General features: G+C 43.5%; 1 protein-coding gene across 1 annotated transcript in view; it reads left to right on the forward strand.

The window, feature by feature from the left end:
- LOC306928377 (kin of IRRE-like protein 3) overlaps nucleotides 1-16,541 on the forward strand; it is a 244,949-nt gene extending 228,408 nt beyond the window's left edge. The window contains exons 13-17 of the mRNA XM_079508433.1: nucleotides 732-839; nucleotides 2,322-2,390; nucleotides 6,810-6,928; nucleotides 7,140-7,229; nucleotides 13,918-16,541. Coding sequence (XP_079364559.1) covers nucleotides 732-839; nucleotides 2,322-2,390; nucleotides 6,810-6,928; nucleotides 7,140-7,229; nucleotides 13,918-14,463 — 932 coding nt within the window. The 3' untranslated portion in view covers nucleotides 14,464-16,541. The remainder of the gene's footprint in view (nucleotides 1-731; nucleotides 840-2,321; nucleotides 2,391-6,809; nucleotides 6,929-7,139; nucleotides 7,230-13,917) is intronic.
- The last annotated feature ends 998 nt before the right edge of the window (nucleotides 16,542-17,539 follow it).

Here is a 17,539-nt window from a genome sequence, read left to right on the forward strand (position 1 = left end):
TCAACTTAAATATACACAGAAATAATGTACTATGGCCAAAATAGGCCATATTTTTCAAAATAGATAACCGATCTACAAGTGCACGGCGCGTCACAACGATGCACGTTGTAAGCTTGCAGATCTACTATTTCCACTACTGTTGGTGGTTGAAATAAGCATATCGTCTCCAAATCTATATCTCAGAAGCATTCAACGTAGCATATCTACAAGTTCAAATCGCTCTGCTTCGCATTGCGTTTCGAGCTTATGGATCACTGTAGTATGATCAAGTAGTAGGGCGCTAATTTATGAGAAAACACAAAAAGTTTAAAAAGAATCTGGAGATAAAAGATTTCTGCCCGATAGAGAAGATATGCATCTTCTTCAACAGCTGAATTCATACATATGAAAGGAAACAATTATGCAGAAATTTCAGCGGTTATCTCAGATAATTGCGACCGGACGATTATGTAATAGTTGTGAAAGACCTATTGTTTCCATCATGTCACATTCAACAGACTACCTCTACTTTGCGACACAGTCCTCACCTGCTCTGCTTCCAGTGGTGGAAAAAGTACTCTTTACATCTTTTACTTAAAGTACTGCAATATAGAAATACTCTGATCGGTGAACCAATAGGTTTTCGACCGGCACACGCCCCTCTAGACTAGACCACATCACACAGGCTGGGCCAGGCTGGTGTTTCAGAGACCCTATACGATTGGCTGTCATCATCTTTGTTTGTGTTTCAGAGACCCTCCGATTGGCTGTCATCATCGGCGTAGCGGTGGGGGCCTTCCTTGCACTCACCGTCCTCATGGGGACTTTAGGTGCTTACTGCTGTGCCCGCTTCCAGAGAAGTATGTACGCTTTCATTTAATTAAAACTTTTACACAGGCAAAAAAAAAAGAGAAGAAAAGAAAAAAGAAAGTTGTAATCGTGTTCACATTTGTCGCTTGAGTTTTTATTATCTGTTTCTGACATTTTCAATCAAAAAGAAAGCCCTCGGTCTATGTGCTATGAAGGAGGTATCGGTAGAATTCTTGTCAAAATGTGGAGCTGCGCTGTAAAAAACAAATAGAGGGTTCTCAAAGTTCTTAATTATTCAGTCCAACTTTCCAGCTTGAGTTTTCTCTGTCTATTTCTTATTTCGAGTGTCGCACTAAAGTAGTCAAAATAGCCGATCTACAAGCTCAAAATGAATATATTTTCACTAATTAAATTGTTTTTTTTTAAATAATATTAAAAAATATATTATTAGATATTATGTATAATAATGAAGAAGGCATGGTATTGGACATACAAGTTTTCCACCTGACATTTTCATTTTCTAGAATGATTTGTACCCAATTACATGACATGACCTTTTCGATAAAGGTTGTTCTCACTCTGCAATAGAAGCTACACAGCAAAATACAGAGTGCTATATTAACTAGTGCTAGAATAAAAAGAAAGAAAGAAAGAAAAAAAAGCGGGTGTTTTCAGAGTTAAACACTCTGGATTTTTGAGTGGAGAATTTCTGTTTAGAAATGGGAAATTAGAAGTGGACAAAATACACGAAAAATAGGAACTAACCAGGTGCTCAACGGAGATGTAGTAATGATGATAAAAGGTGCTCACACAGATCAAAACGGGATCAAGGCATAGATAAAAAGGAGGCGATCCGGGCACTCAAAGTTAAAAAGAGGAGGGAAGCCTTTACCTTGGAGGCCCGGAACTATTTAATCCATTTCATCCATGTGCCCATCATTTATAGCGCACGGACCACTTTTACCGGCGCACCGGACGCTGGTGTGCATGTCTGTGTAGCAGCTAACAATAGCCACACCACTCTAGAGTCGATCGACAACAACGGGAGGTAATAATAAATCTATCGCGACTAGCGACTGGACCGCGGAAGGCCGTCAAACACAGGATCTTTTTTCAGAATTAGACGGGATGATTTAGTTCGGAAGTTATGATCGTTTTAAGATTTTCGTTTTCGTCAGCTAAACAGGCAGGGGACATTTTCGATGACGTGTCACTTTTTGACACGTCATCGGATCGGGCAACAATCGCTCCAAGGCTCTAGAGCGATGCGAACGGTTTTGTTATCATTAATCTCCGTCCTATTTATCAATCTCCGTGTTGGGCACTTGACCATGACCTTGAACTTGGACGGAGAACTCCGCCCTGGGCCTTCAAGGTGTTAAATGAAAAAGGCGACTGCCAAAGAAAATACACATTTGACTCAATACTTGCTCTTATACCAGTGGTGGAAAAAGCACTTCCACCACTGCATTTGACTCAATACTTGATCCTGTACTGTGCCTTTACTGTTGTTTCCTTGTCCTTCACTGCAGAGGATGTCCATCTGGTCATGTCGTCACTGCCTGTGTCCCTGTCACGACAGAGAGATCTGAAAGCGGAGAGTAAGGCCCTTCAAATTGATTTGTTATTTTTTGTTATTTGGACGCTTCCGAAAATGACCATGAGGATGTGGCACTTTCTAGCCAGTGGTTTTCAACCCTTTTCATATCATGGTCCAGTATTTATTTGGCATTTGAGCCACGGGCCACCATTGCGATTTAGCCTCTCAGACCCAAGACATATTTTGTTGTCATTGAATAGGATTCCATGTTGTATTGATGTGGTACCATTAGGAGAGGTAACAGGAAAACGTTGATCAAAATAACAATTTGTCTATATTATCTAATTGTGTAGACTTCTTTGTTTTCATGTTACACTCTCAAGAGTTAAATATCTATAAGGGTCCATTTGGTTACCAACTCTCCATCATTTAGTTGGGGACCACCTGGAACCCCCTCAAGGACCACTGGTGGTCCCCGGACCACTGGTTGAAAACCACTGTTCTAAGCTAAACTTCCATAATGTATTTGTGATGAAACTTTACCGTCAGCTCATTTCATTTGTGCACAAACCTTGTAGCATTTCTAAAATATTGTCCGGTATACCATTATCTTGCCTCAATAGTGTCATTAACACCTAAATAAAGAACCCACAAAGAACTTTCGTCATGACTTACTGTACATACTGTAGTATATTATACAGTGTACTGTAGTTACTAGTAACTGCATCGAAAAATCTATTTTAATTTCAAGAATCGAAACTCAAGATATCGTATAATTTCACTTTGTAACTTTGTAAAAAGGAGGGGACTGAGTACAGACCCCTGTCAACAAACTGTAGGGTTTAAGTGTAGGGCTGTTTGCTATTGATCGTTGTTGTTGCCACGGATCATACCCGATTACAAGTGCAAGAGAATAACGAATGATGCAGTCTGACAAAGATTAAAATGTTCCAACTACGCCCCAGACAGCATTGAAGTGCTCTTCCTCTTCCATGGCCATTTTATAAGAGATTAAAAATGAAGACTTCATTCATCTTTTCATGCCAACTTGGGCGGGAGGGAACTTTCCATTCCTGCCAGTGGATGAGCTAATGTTTATACAAGGCGTTGTACTCTGAGTCTTTGAGCATTTCTTCTGAAAAATACAGTTGAGCGGGGTCCCCCAGGGGTCTATACTTGGCCCCCTGTTTGTTTTCCACTTACAACAAATGTCTCTAATGATCTACAATCTCACAAAGCATTCACATGCGATGATTTATGAGCCTAATAATAATAACCAGTAAGACCCCTGAGGACGAGAAGCAACCTCGGCCTCGCCCTAAAGGGCAAGGTCGCGTGCACGCATCCGCCTGGGCGACATCAGACTGCTGGGCGAGTGCTGGCGCTTTGGAATGGGGGATAAGATCAATATACAGTATCTGCCTGGGAGACAGGAGACTTCTGGGCGAGCGCTGGTGGTTTGGCATGGGGGATAAGATCTTAATTTTCGGGCCTGTTAAGAACTCTAGTTTTTGCTGGCTGCTGGGCTGCACTAATAACTTTGGGGCAGGCCCGTCTAGAGTTTAAATGGACAGTTATCAGTCAAAAGGGAGACATCGAAGAGGAAGGATGGATGGGGAAGGATCAACATATGGAATGTCAGAACAGGTCAGCTCCATATATGGAGATCTAAGGGTTTGAGGTTTGAGGTCAGATCAGATGTAGAGTTGCTGGCCAATATTGATGACATCAGGGATCTCCATATATGGGCTTAATATTGATGAAATCAGGGATCTCCATCCCTGATGATGTCATGTGATGTCACGTGCATGCTCTCTCACCCCGACCAACACACAATGACGGGAAATGCACGGCTCCCTAGTTAACTAATTAATTGTAATAATAATAATAACTAGAACTGCCCTCTGTCGAGTGCCTACTTGCTTGTTGCACACAAGTAGGCCATAAATAGCCTACTAGTGTGCAAGCAGAGCGCGCAAGTAGCCTACTGTCGACCGCTACAAACTGTCAAATCTCAGCTTCTCTGTGAAAGAACGTTTGAAATATTGAATTATTAGGTTTAGCTATTTGCTACATACCTAGTTTTTGGAGGTAAAAAAGTAGTATTGGTAAGAGACGGCTTTCGATGGTGACGTATATGTTGATCAGTGTCGGGTGGATTAAAGGAAATGCCTATATGTATATGCAATTTGTAAGTTGATTAGCGGTATACTGTGGTTACTTTGCGTATGCCACGTTTAATGCGTATGTATCGTAGCAGCATATGACGTCAGGGTATAACTGGTATAACTAGCTCTCAATGATGACGTAATAAATGTGGATTAATCGGCTTTCGATGGTGACGTGTCGATCAGTGTCGGGTGGATTAAAGGAAAGGTGAAAGGTGGAAAGGAAATGCCTCTATGTATATGTATATGTAATTTGTAAGTTGATTAGCGGTATACTGTGGTTACTTTGCGCCCTGTTTGATGCGTATGTATCGTAGCAGCATATGACGTCAGGGTATAACTGGTATAACTAGCTCTCAATGATGACGTAATAAAGATGTGGATTAAAGGACCCAATGCCAGGGTGTAATTGGTTTTCGATGGTGACGTAATGACGATATGTTTTAGTATCGGGAGGATTAAAGGTAATGCCCCTATGTATACATGTATGTATACATGTATGTAATCTGACACCACTGCCATATCAGCACAAGTAGTCATTACGTCATACGCTGGCACGGCGCATACGCATCAAACGGCGTCATGGACGAAAACTATTACTTGCGCGCTCTGCTTGCGCAAGTAATTAGGCATGTCCCAATCACGTTATTTTTGTTCCCGATCCAATTCCGATCATTTGATTTTGAGTAACTGCCGATACCGATTTTTCCCGTTCCGATATTTATATTTTTGAGTGGTGTAAACCACTCCTACAACTAGCTTTGTTTGTGCGCAAAAAATGAGCATGGTTGCTACGGTCACCCAGTTCACCCGGGTGTGATTTCTACAACTGGCTTTGTTTGTGCGCAAAAAATGAGCATGGTTGCTACGGTCACCCAGTTCACCCGGGTGTGATTTCATTACGTCAGAGCTGATTTCATTACGTCAGAGCTGATCAGGCTATATAATACCTTACACCACTCAGTTCACACAGGTGTGATTTTTAATTTTATAGAACACTTATGCCATATCACTATAGTACAATATCTAAAATCACAGACAATATCCAGTCTAATATAATGATATGTAGGTATAATATTGATACTAGGAATGTCCCGATCAAGTTTTTTGCTCCCGATCCGATTCCAATAATTTGATAATGATGTGATCGGGCCCGATTTCCGATCACGGGATCGGATCAGGACAACCCTAATAATAATGCATTTTTATTTAGAAAGCACTTTACATTCTTTTGAATCTCAGTGCTACAGGGTTTAAAAGCATGGCATAAAAACTGCATAGGTGGCAACAAACAATTACATGGGTAGAACTAGGTAAAACATTTTAAAAGCATTAGTGGACTGTGGTGCTCTCAGGTGTACGGTGTGGGAATTCCATATTATATCATGTAGATCGGCTAATTTTGAATATTAACCTGTCTGTAAATTCCACATCTCGTAACAAAAGTGTGTGTTTGTCTTTACAAACAAGACATTTACATACAGTACTGTAGTCGGCATGCATTTTAAGAAACTCCCGTACATATGTAACCATTATTTTCCTGCCAATGTCTGTTGTGTATTTTTCTCTGTGACTTGGGTCATCATCACACCCATAGCAGTGGTATATGATCAATAGGAAGCAGTGGCTTTTGAAGATATGTGTGCTGTTATGATGAGCTATACCTGTGTGTCTGTCACGCCGTGCTAATGAGCCCCACCTCACTGTTTGCAAAAAGCATTTCAACGTTTCACTTAAGTAAAAGTATACACTGCGCAAACTAATAATTATTACCTCCCTATTTAACTGATCTCCCTGAACCAGCAACCGGCACAGCAACCACCACATATTTCCTCACACAAGCAACAGCTGCCGCCATAATAAGTGCAATGCACAAATACTCTTGTTGCAAGTAAAACGTCTGCGGTATTCTAAATTTACTCGAGTAAAAGTGCAAAAGTATTGGCATCTAAAAGTACTCATGCAGAATGTACCATTTCTGATTCTCTAAATGTATGCAAATCTTTTGAAAATAGCAGATCGACAAGCTCACAACATGTCAACGTGTTGTGAGCTTGTAGATCGGCTATTTTCAAATAGCCAAAATATATAGAGACTAGTATACTATAATCTGAATCTAAAAAGTAACTAATAACTACATTTTCCAACTAAACAGTGGAGAAAAAGTACAATATTCTCCTCAGAGATGTATAGAAGCATTATACCTTGTACTTTACACCTCTGCCCGTGTGTCTGTCAGTCACACCTTGCTAATGAGCGCCGCCTCTCTCTCTCTCTCTCTCTCTCTCTCTCTCTCTCTCTCTCTGGTCTAGATCTCAAAGGGGTGGCCGCCGCTAAGAAGAAGAACGACATCCGTGTGGAGATTGTGCACAAGGACCACAGCGCGGCGTCACGTGACACAGAGGAGCACGCCACCATGAAGCAGATGATGGTGATTAAACGTGGCAATGCGACGCTGCGTTGTCGCCGATATCTGTCACTCGCGCAGCGTCACACAGAAGCAAAAAAACATATCTCCCAAGTGTTTTCTTCTGGCAGTACACACACACAACCACAGTCCATTAAGACAGAAAAAAGAACTAAATAATCTTCACACTCTTCCATTTCCAGCTTGCTGATTAAAGTTGTGATGTGTGATCCAGATTGACCGGGGAGAGTTCCAGCAGCAGGAGCCTGTGCTGAAGCAGCTGGAGGTGCTCCAGGAGGAGGAGAAGGAGTTCCAGCACATCAAGGTGGGTGGAGGAGCAGGAGAGGAGAGGAGACCAACATCTATGGGGAGGAGAGGAGAGGAGAGGAGAGGGTAGAGGAGACCATCAGACCAACATATGGGGAGAGGAGAGGAGAGGAGAGGAGAGGAGAGGAGAGGAGAGGAGAGGAGAGGAGAGGAGAGGAGAGGAGAGGAGAGGAGAGGAGAGGAGAGGGTAGAGGAGAGTGGAGGAGGCCCACATCTATGGGGAGGAGAGGAGAGGGTAGAGGAGAGTGGAGGAGGCCCACATCTATGGGGAGGAGAGGAGGAGAGTGGAGGAGGCCCACATCTATGGAGAGGAGAGGGTAGAGGAGAGTGGAGGAGGCCCACATCTATGGGGAGGAGAGGAGAGGGTAGAGGAGAGTGGAGGAGGCCCACATCTATGGGGAGGAGAGGAGAGGGTATAGGAGAGTGGAGGAGGCCCACATCTATGGGGAGGAGAGCAGAGGGTAGAGGAGAGGAGACCATCAGACCAACATCTATGGGGAGGAGAGGACAGGAGATGAGATGAGAGGAGAGGGGAGGAGACCCACATCTATGGGGATGAGAGGACAGGAGATGAGATGGGAGTAGAGGGGAGGAGACCCACATCTATGGGGAGGGGAGGACAGGAGATGAGAGGAGAGGGGAGGAGACCCACATCTATGGGGAGGACAGGAGATGAGATGGGAGGAGAGGGGAGGAGACCCACATCTATGGGGAGGGGATGGGGTGGGCAGGAGGATGGGAGGGAGGGAATCAGAAATTAGATGCACGATATAGTTAGTAGCATATTGAGCCATATCAGCCATACAAATATGGTATCGAACCGATCTCAAAAGAATCCCGATTAGAGGAAGGGATGGTAGGGGAGGGAGGGAGAGGAAGGGAAGGTAGGGGAGGGAGAGGAAGGAGAGGGAGGGAGGGAGAGGGAGAGGAAGGGAAGGTAGGAGAGGGAGGGAGGGAGAGGAAGGGAATTGGAGAGGGAGGGAGAGGGAGAGGGAGGGAGGGAGGCAGAGGAAGGGAAGGTAGGGGAGGGAGGGAGGGAGAGGAAGGGAAGGTATAGGGGAGGGAGGAAGGTTAGGTGGGGAATGGAGGGAGAGGAAGGCAGAGGAAGGGGAGGGATGGAGGGAGGGACGGACGGAGGGAGGGAGAGGAAGGTAGGGGAGGGAGTGAGGGAGGGAGGGAGAGAAAGGGAAGGTAGGAGAGGGAGGGAGGGAGAGGAAGGTAGGGGAGGGGAGGGAGGGAGGGAGGGAGGGAGAGAATAGGGAAGGTAGGAGAGGGAGGGAGGGAGAGGAAGGTAGGGGAGGGGAGGGAGGGAGGGAGGGAGAGAATAGGGAAGGTAGGAGAGGGAGGGAGGGAGAGGAAGGGAAGGTAGGGGAGGGAGGAAGGGAACGTAGGGAAGGGGGGGAAGGGAGGGGACAGAAGGGAATGTTGAAGAACAGACTCGGTCTCGGAGCGCACATTTCCGATGTAATTTGGCAGAGTGAAGTGTCACATGACAGCATCTGGTTCACTAAGAAATGTATGTGCATTTCAGGCTGTGTGTGTGTGTGTGTGTGTGTGTGTGCAGGAACGCCATGGCCTTGTGGGAGCGTCACACATACTGTAAGACTAACAGAGCTCGCTGACAGTACAGCCATGCTTCGCTCACATCACAGCACCTCTCCGAGGACCAATAGACACATCCACGTTGGAAATGTAATATCGGAGCGATAATTTATGTTTCACGAGACAACACGCATAATTCCTTCCCAGGCGCATGCATGCTTGCTTTATGCGGGAAATTGAAACATGCGGTTATTTAGGGCTGCTTTATTAGGTCACACGGCTGCGGCGTTTCACTCGTATATTAGCCCAATGTTTAGCAGCGATCTGATCACGTGTAATGGTAAAAATAATGTCGCACAAGCCCTTGAGCACAAGTATTATTAACCTCAAATTTATATTAAAAATCATCAGTAATGGGGTCAGTGTCACATAAAATAGTCAAGCGAGACCTGACAAAATCTCTGATTGTCTTTCTTTGGGCTGCAGTGTGAGACCTGCGCATTGGATTGATGAAAAAAGAACGAAACAAATGGCTGTTTCTCCCCATTAATGTCCTTTTGACAGTAATTACAATGGAATTAGTTGGGAGAAAGAGCCATTACAATTATTCATGTCTATGCTTCTCTATCAGCTCCGTAGCAGGAGCGTGATGATGATTTAAAGGTGGCTTAAATCATCAGCTCGGGCCTTCGTTGTGGTGATTTATTCAGACCATGTATTCCACACAGCTGGAGAGGAAAGCGGGAGCCAGCTACGCGGGGAGTCACGTCTGCATATTGTCACAGAGATACATTCAGGCCTCAGTTTATTAGCTATAGCAGACTGGCTCAACCCAAGCGTGACCCCGGCTGATGAGTTGTTTTCACACATTCTATTCTGCATTCCCACCGTTGTTGTTGTTCGTGCGGTTGTGGACCACCTGTTTGCTTATGTCGTTCTTGTCACTCTCCGATTTTTATTTTCTATTTTCCTAAACAACAAGCTGTCCATTTTTATTACGCGTGCGTGCGTGCGTGCGTGCGTGCGTGCGTGCGTGCGTGCGTGCGTGCGTGCATGAGTGTGAGTGTGAGTGTGAGTGGGTGGTTGGGGGGGTGGGAGGGATAATAATAAAAATGGACAGCTTGTTGATTAGGAAAATAGGAAAGCACGCACACACACACACACACACACGCACACACGTGCACACACAATACATCTGTTGTCATTGTCATCCGGGAGAAAAGGGGAGCCATTTCATGCTGGAGCTGCCACGCCTATAGCCTATAGAGCGTACCAAAATCTCCTTAAGGGGGCGTCAACATTATGTGTCAAGTGGTAGCGGCCACCATACCTGTTGGCTTGTCTGGTTTGTTTACATTGAGCGACTATCCGGTGTGCTTGTATACGTTCTTTTTTAAACTGACCTCACAATGGTGCAGACTTGCTCAGTAAATAAGTGCCACAGCAGTCACGTCGAGGGAATGAGCCAGTAAACGGAATTCGATTTTCAGCTTTCCAGCATGGAGACAGCATCAAGGAACCCAGATTGACGAGTTTACAAAAATACGTAGAATGGCTGTACGGTGCACGGGCGCAGAGACATAACGTTCAACAAAGTATCTAAGCACAGCCGTGTTTGTTCACGACATTTTCCTTGTCCTTGTAAGGTATTTGGGCCCGACGTTCTTTCTATCCATCCTGGTGTTGGTTCACTATGTTGTCGCCAAGAACGAGCTCAATATTTACAAAAACATACCACCATCACTCCATTCTGAGTGATGTGGGCTAGAGTTTAAAGCCCACAAGAATGGTGCTGCTAGCTTTTCAGACGCCGCCCCCCTCTTGGTGACGTACACATTTTTTACACCCTATAGCAACGGCGGTCCTGCAATCACAGTCTGAATGTGATCTTCAGTAACTGAATCCCTCCACGACGCCAGTCTACCTATTTATGAAACATCTCTCCTTAATAGTGATCCATAATAAGATATTGATTTTTCGGCTGAGTGAGTATCGTCGCAAAGCATTCTTGACTTGATGCCAAGCATTGCACTCCAATTCTCCATGCTCCGCGCAGTCGCTCATTGTAGCTTAAAACTCATGTACTTAAGTATACCAGTGTATACTTCAGAGATCGGCCTCACTCAGACCTTTACTGCATTGCTGTATGCTTGTTGGATGAATGTTGTGTAGTGTCATGGCCGCCCCAATGCATTTCCAATGGGAGTCACATGGTTTGACACAACATTTGTGTTGTATGAGGGGGAGGGGCGCAGTCGAAACACAGCCGAAATCCATACAACAGCTTGTAGTCCAAAATGTGGACTACAAACCATTCTTTGGAAATGCATTGGGGCGGCCATGACACTACACAACATTCATCCAACAAGCATACAGCAATGCAGTAAAGGTCTGAGTGTTTTGTAATAATAATCAAAATCTACAAAGTAACTAGTAACTAAAGTTTTTAAATAAATGTAGTGGAGTAAAAGTACATTATTTGCCTCTGAGATAGTGGAAGAACTAAAAGTACTGGAAATTAGAAATACTCAAGTAAAGTACAAATTCCTCAAAATCGTACTTAAGTACTGTACTTTATAAGTAAATATACTTAGTTACTTTCCACCACTGGAGCACAGTACAAAGGTATTGGTATCAAAATGTACAGAAATGAGAAAGTACTCATTATGCAAAAAATCCTGTTTCACACGTTTTCACAATCGCGATTGTAGATTGGCTATTTTCAAATTGCCAAAATAGGGCATAAGTGGTTAATGTGTATATTTTGTAATAATAATCCAAATCTACAAAGTAACTACAGTAGTATTAAACTAAAGTTTTAAAATAATTGTAGGGGAGTTGCAATATTTGCGTACTTGGTTCCTTAATACACCACTGAATGTAGCTATGAGACCAATTAGAATCTCTGACTTGTGTGTCTTATAATCATCACAGGCCACAATGTTTTGCCAACGGACCTTTATAGACCTAGAAATTCCCACAGGCAAAATATTCCTCTGAATTTTATCGATGCACTCAGCTAGGTCACAAGGTTACTTAAATGCATTACATCTCAACCCAAGAGGAGTCTGAATGCCTCACAATCTCACTTGGACTAATGCCAATCATTCTCCTTCTCATGTGTATTATGAATGGCAGAATAAGTTGTTTAGCTCACGCCACATTTCGCGTTGCCGTTTAGATTCAAGTGGTTTACAACACTTTTCTGGCGCACTCCAAAACACTGCACAACATGCAGTTTTTTTGTTGTTGTTGGTTTAACAACATTTGGCTTCAAAGGATTGTGCTGTAGAATTATGCAGTGTTGCGATGATACTTTTTATTGATTTGATTACATTTTTTTACATTCCACAGTTTAGGGCAAGTTTCAGAAATCTTAATGTGACTGTTTACCTGCAAATTTGATATGCATTTAGTAAACTATAGTGACACAAACAGAATGGCATTTCAGCCAATCAAAGCATTAAATGGCAGCATCGAAGTGGAATGATCAAACAGCGAAAAAGTAATTCATACATTCAGTTTTGCTTTTTGCTGTATTGTTGATTTACCTTGTTTTATTTATTTTTTACATTTTTTTTTTTAAAGTTTTCCTCGAGGAATGATAAAGAGGTGCAATTATGAGAGCCAATTACAGCTTCAGACACTGTGGACTATTCATCCAGTCAAAGAGAGAAGCAATCTCTGATGTGGAAGTGGGCAGCTTTCAGCTTGCTGCCTCTGATGAGGAAGCCATTTATGTTTGGCTGCCATTGTTAGCTATGAATAGACAACACTCCCACTAATCACTGTTTATTATACTTAAGAAGCCAGCATTAAAGTTAAAAGAAAAACATGGGTGTTGAATCAAGGACTGGTGATTGGATGTTTTCCGGGCAGATTGTTTGTTCCCCATGTACAGAACTGGAGGCGTACGTGCTCCTAAAAGCGGGTCTAATTTCCTGCATATGGCTTCGGAGCTAATGGAAGCCTTATTATTAACCAGGTTGCCACCGCAGCTAGGCTCTCTAACCCATAAATAAGTAATAACTTTCCTTAATGTTTTGCACAACTAAATTGGGAGGTATAACATTTTGACAAGGAAAGACATTATGACTACAGACGATATGTGCTATTTGCTTCTGGAGTTTTAGCTATGATATAAAATGCTGGTAAATATCTAAAGGATCTAATGAAGAAAATAAAGAGAATAAAATGCACAAAATGACATGAACCTGTAGATCATGGATGTTGGAGGCATTTAATAAACAGAGAAACTATACATTGAAATTCAATTAAATTCAAAGGAGCTTTATTGGCATGAGAAAACAAACGTTTACATTGCCAAATCAAGTGTCATTATAGTGAGACCGCAGCTAAAAAAAAAGACAAAAAAAACATTTTATGTTATCTTTTTGTTTCTATGTTAATCATTCCATTTTAATGAACAGCTTTGGTTTTGACCTTCAAGGGAGAAAACAACTGTACAAATAGATGAGAAAGCCACAGTTTTCTGTTTTACATTTTCATGTCTTCGGGGCACCGGTGTTTGTGTCTGTTACACTTCGTATAAACCATATTTTGTAATTACTAAATGTGTAATTATTTACTGCCAAGGCACAACAAACAGAGCTCTTGAGGGCAACTCCTAGTCCTCGTCATCAGCAACGATCTGCATCCGCGCTACTTCTTTTAATATCGCTGACATTTGCTTTTATGTCTTGGGCTTCGTGTTACAGCAGTGTTGATTTCGTCGACTAAAACTATGATGAAAACTGTTTGTCGACTACTTTTTTTCGCTGAGGAAAACGAAATAAAAATTACGACAAAAGTTATGACAAAAACTAAGACTAAATATTAACAATTTTGTCAACAAAGGAAAACTAGACTAAAATGTTAGGGAGTGGAGAAGAGATCCAGTAGAACTAAAAGACAAGTATTGTTTGGTTGTGCTCTGAAAATAGCAGATCATAATTGTTATTTTCAGCTGCCATTAAGGGCTGCCAAAATGCATTATAGTTTACAAATTCAATTCAAGTTGACTGTCGACTAGAACTAAAACATTTCAGATGACAACAATGTGACTTAGTGATTGTTTTGTCAAAAGACAGACTACAACTAAACATTGTGCTGTTAAAAAACAAAACAACAACCCTGTGTTTCAGGACCCCACGAACGGCTACTACAGCGTCAACACCTTCAACGAGCACCACCACCACCACGCTGGCACGCCGACCATGTCGTCGCTGGCGGCCAGCCAGCAGCAGCAGCAGCAGCAGCCGCCGCCCGACCTGGTCCGAAGCCCCGCCCCCTGCAGTGGCACCATGACCATCGGCAAGCACGTGCGCGTGCCCACCGGCATGTCCTTCACCAACATCTACAACACGCTGGGCGCCGGCCCCAACCGCCTGTACGACTACGGCCAGCGCTTCGTGCTGGGCACGGGCAGCAGCTCCATCGAGCTGTGCGAGCGCGACTTCCACCAGCGCGGCTCGCTGAGCGACTCGAGCTCCTTCATCGACGCCATGCCGTGCGGCGACAACAGCAGCAGCGCCGGCAGCTACAGCAAGCAGGACGGCTACGTGCAGTTCGACAGCAAGGACAGCAGCAAGGCCTCGGCCGCCTCGTCCTCCTCCCACTACTCGCAGTCGTCCTCGCAGAACGAGGACCTCACCCGGCCGCTGCAGAAGCGCATGCAGACCCACGTCTAGTATAACGCGCGGTGCGGGGCTGAGAGATCGGAATAAGCAGAGCCACGGGACGCCACCGGTGGGGAATTCGAGTGGACGTTTTCATAGAAACCCAAAACTCGAGATGTATTTTTTTCCCCGTATAGTGTTCAGTTCCACTGGTTGTTCTTTCAGCAAGGGGTTGTTGATGGAAACTTTTTTTGCGACTTCACGAAGGACCTGTTTTTTTGGGGCCGGTTTGGGAGAACGACACAATGAGTCCTGACGAAACAAATGGAAGCAAGATGCAACATCATTCTCATGATTGCCACAGTGAAAAAAAAGAAAAAAAAATCATGACAATCATTTGTCTGCTTTATCGACTCACACAGCCTAAAACATCAGTGAATTGGATTCTGTCGACCATTTTGTTTCCATTCGCAGTCTGCCTTGACACGTGCTGACGTGCATTTCCGAGGTGCAAAGCTATGGACATGTGAATATAAAACTTCTTAACATAGCTTTTTTTTATTTTAGGTTTGAGGAATCGAAGGGTGTGCTCGGCTGCCCTGTTAGCATTTTGAGCACAACGGGTATTGCGGAACAACTGACAGCAACCATTCGTGTACCCATGAAAAGATTGTGAGATGACTGATGATCCCTTCGAGGTGGGGAAAGGGAAAGGGATGGGAGTTGGCACCGCAGCGACTGTTGGATGTCACAAGGTACCTGTAAGATTTTGTGCTGAACACACCCTGGCAGCCTCTAACCGGAGCTGGATTTGACGTTGTTGTGATCCCATTTATAAAGTGTGCTGTGTTTTCTTCTTTTGAAGGCTATTGACTTATTTTTTTGATTTATTTTGTATTGGGGGGGGGGGGGGGGGGGGGGGTCTGTATACAAATTCTGCTCTGTGGCGTATGCCCTTGTGAAGGATCATTACGAACTCGCAGATCACAGATGATGAATGCATGAAACCGTGGATGTGTATCTTTTGTTGTGTGTTTACACATGCAAGGTCAACATGCTGATGCTTTTGTACACTCCCCCACGCATCTCCTTCCTCGCGGCATTGTTTTCAGTCTTCCCCAATGAAGGGATTTTCTTTCTAAATGTTTGATTGTATACAGTGAGGGTGGCGAGATCTCTGTACCTTTCCCATTTAATGTGAGACACTCGCAGCGGGCGTGTGTGTGCATGCGCACACACGTGTGGGTGTGTGTGTGCGTGCGTGCGTGCGTGCGTGCGTGCGTGCGTGCGTGCGTGCGTGCGTGCGTGCGTGTGTGTGTGCGTACACTGTCTCTGTGGCAACCGTTCTCCAGCTGCCAGAGCAGTTTGTCATTTCTATACTTAGCTGATATCGTGTTGTTTACACTGGAGCTCTGTAAACCCAGCATTTTGTGTACTGTGATTTGACTACTGAATGACATACAGCGAAATCGACGTTTTCCCGAACCGATAATTCCATATCTTACCGTGACGTTTCACAAACACCATTTTGAGTGAGCTTGTGTGCTAACTGGACATACCAGAAACAAGACGCCGTCCTTTTTTTGAAGTCTTAACAATTGGACTACCGACCTAAGAATAAGGATCAATGAGCAAAAGCCTGCCTTAATGACAATAAGTAATTCCAGTGCTGCTCAACAAAATGAAGATAGGCCTATCTGATGTGATTAGGAGGTTCATTGGGCTGTTTCAACGTGTCATTTGTCTGACAAGTAAACTATAAACTCGTGGTACAAAAACCAGGAACAATCAAATAGGCAATCAATGCACGGTGCAAATAAGAGTCTATCCCCCATTATGTCACCTGTAATGATACTGGAAGGCTGTTAATGAGGAATCAAACGCTACGATGAAAGCACAAATGGGTACAATACACGGCTACTCATGTTGTAAAACTGAATTTAACTGAATAGCATGGGTTGATGTACTGTCATAACTAAGCACTTACAACTGTATTTGGCTCACCTTATTGTATAATAAAAATGAATCATCGCTGTTGTGTTTGACAATCCTGCCATACATTTGGGGATTTCTGTTGTGAATGTACATTATTGTACATAACGAAATGTGTGCCAACAAACACCATGTCTTGATTAAAGAAATCTGCAGTTTACCTCAATACAAGTTGATTCCACCAACTTTTTTTGATTGATTTGTTCAAGTATAAAAAAAAGGTGAAATGAACCAAGCTTTTGTGCAGAATGTGCCATTTAAACTTCTCAACGCTGCAGCTGCCTATACTTCTCTAGTAGACCAGTGACTTTTCTGCTTTTGTTCTCAAAGCCAGCTCAATGTGCAACGTGAGCCATAATGAGGCCGTTGCGCCTCTACAGACGATCTTTGATCTTTGGTCTGTGTCTGGGATTTAGATCTGTAGGTGTGATCACAGACATTCTTACACTCACAGAGGCTCTGTGTCAAACATTGCTTAGCTTCTTCTGCTTAACCACGTTCAACCTGGTGTCCCTATGTATATCATCATTATAGATGATATAAAATGGGGGAAATAGCCGATCTACAAGCATGCAATGTGGTCACCTGGTACCATAAGCAAGATCACCATCATGGTCAGTATCATGGTACCATGGTTAGTATCATGGACTGTATCATGTTAGTAGCATGGTCAGTATCATGTCAGAATCATGGTCAGTATCATGCTAGTATCATGGTCAGTATCATGGTCTGTATCATCGTCAGTAATGACCATGATACTGACATGTTACTGAGTCAGTATCATGTCAGTATCATGGTCAGTATCATGTCAGTACCATATTCAATTTAATGTTATTAAAGTGTCAAATCACAACAAGTTGTCTCAAGACACTAAGAGCAGAAAACCGACAGAGATCCCACCCAGAGCAAGCAATATTGCGACAGTGCACGAAAGACTCCCCCTTAGGAAGAAACGTTAAGCAGAACCCGACTCTAGGGTGGGCGGCCATCTGCCTTTACAGTGTCGGGGAGAGAAATAGAAAGAAGGAGAGACAGGGAGGAGATACAGGCAAATGCAAACAATAGCAATAAAATGTAATGTAATGGTGTAAGATAATATAATATGGTATAACAATGTTGTCAGATAATATATAATATAATATAATATATATAATGT

This window comes from Electrona antarctica (genome assembly GCF_951216825.1).
Source record: "Electrona antarctica genome assembly, chromosome: 8".
Taxonomy (NCBI): domain Eukaryota; kingdom Metazoa; phylum Chordata; class Actinopteri; order Myctophiformes; family Myctophidae; genus Electrona; species Electrona antarctica.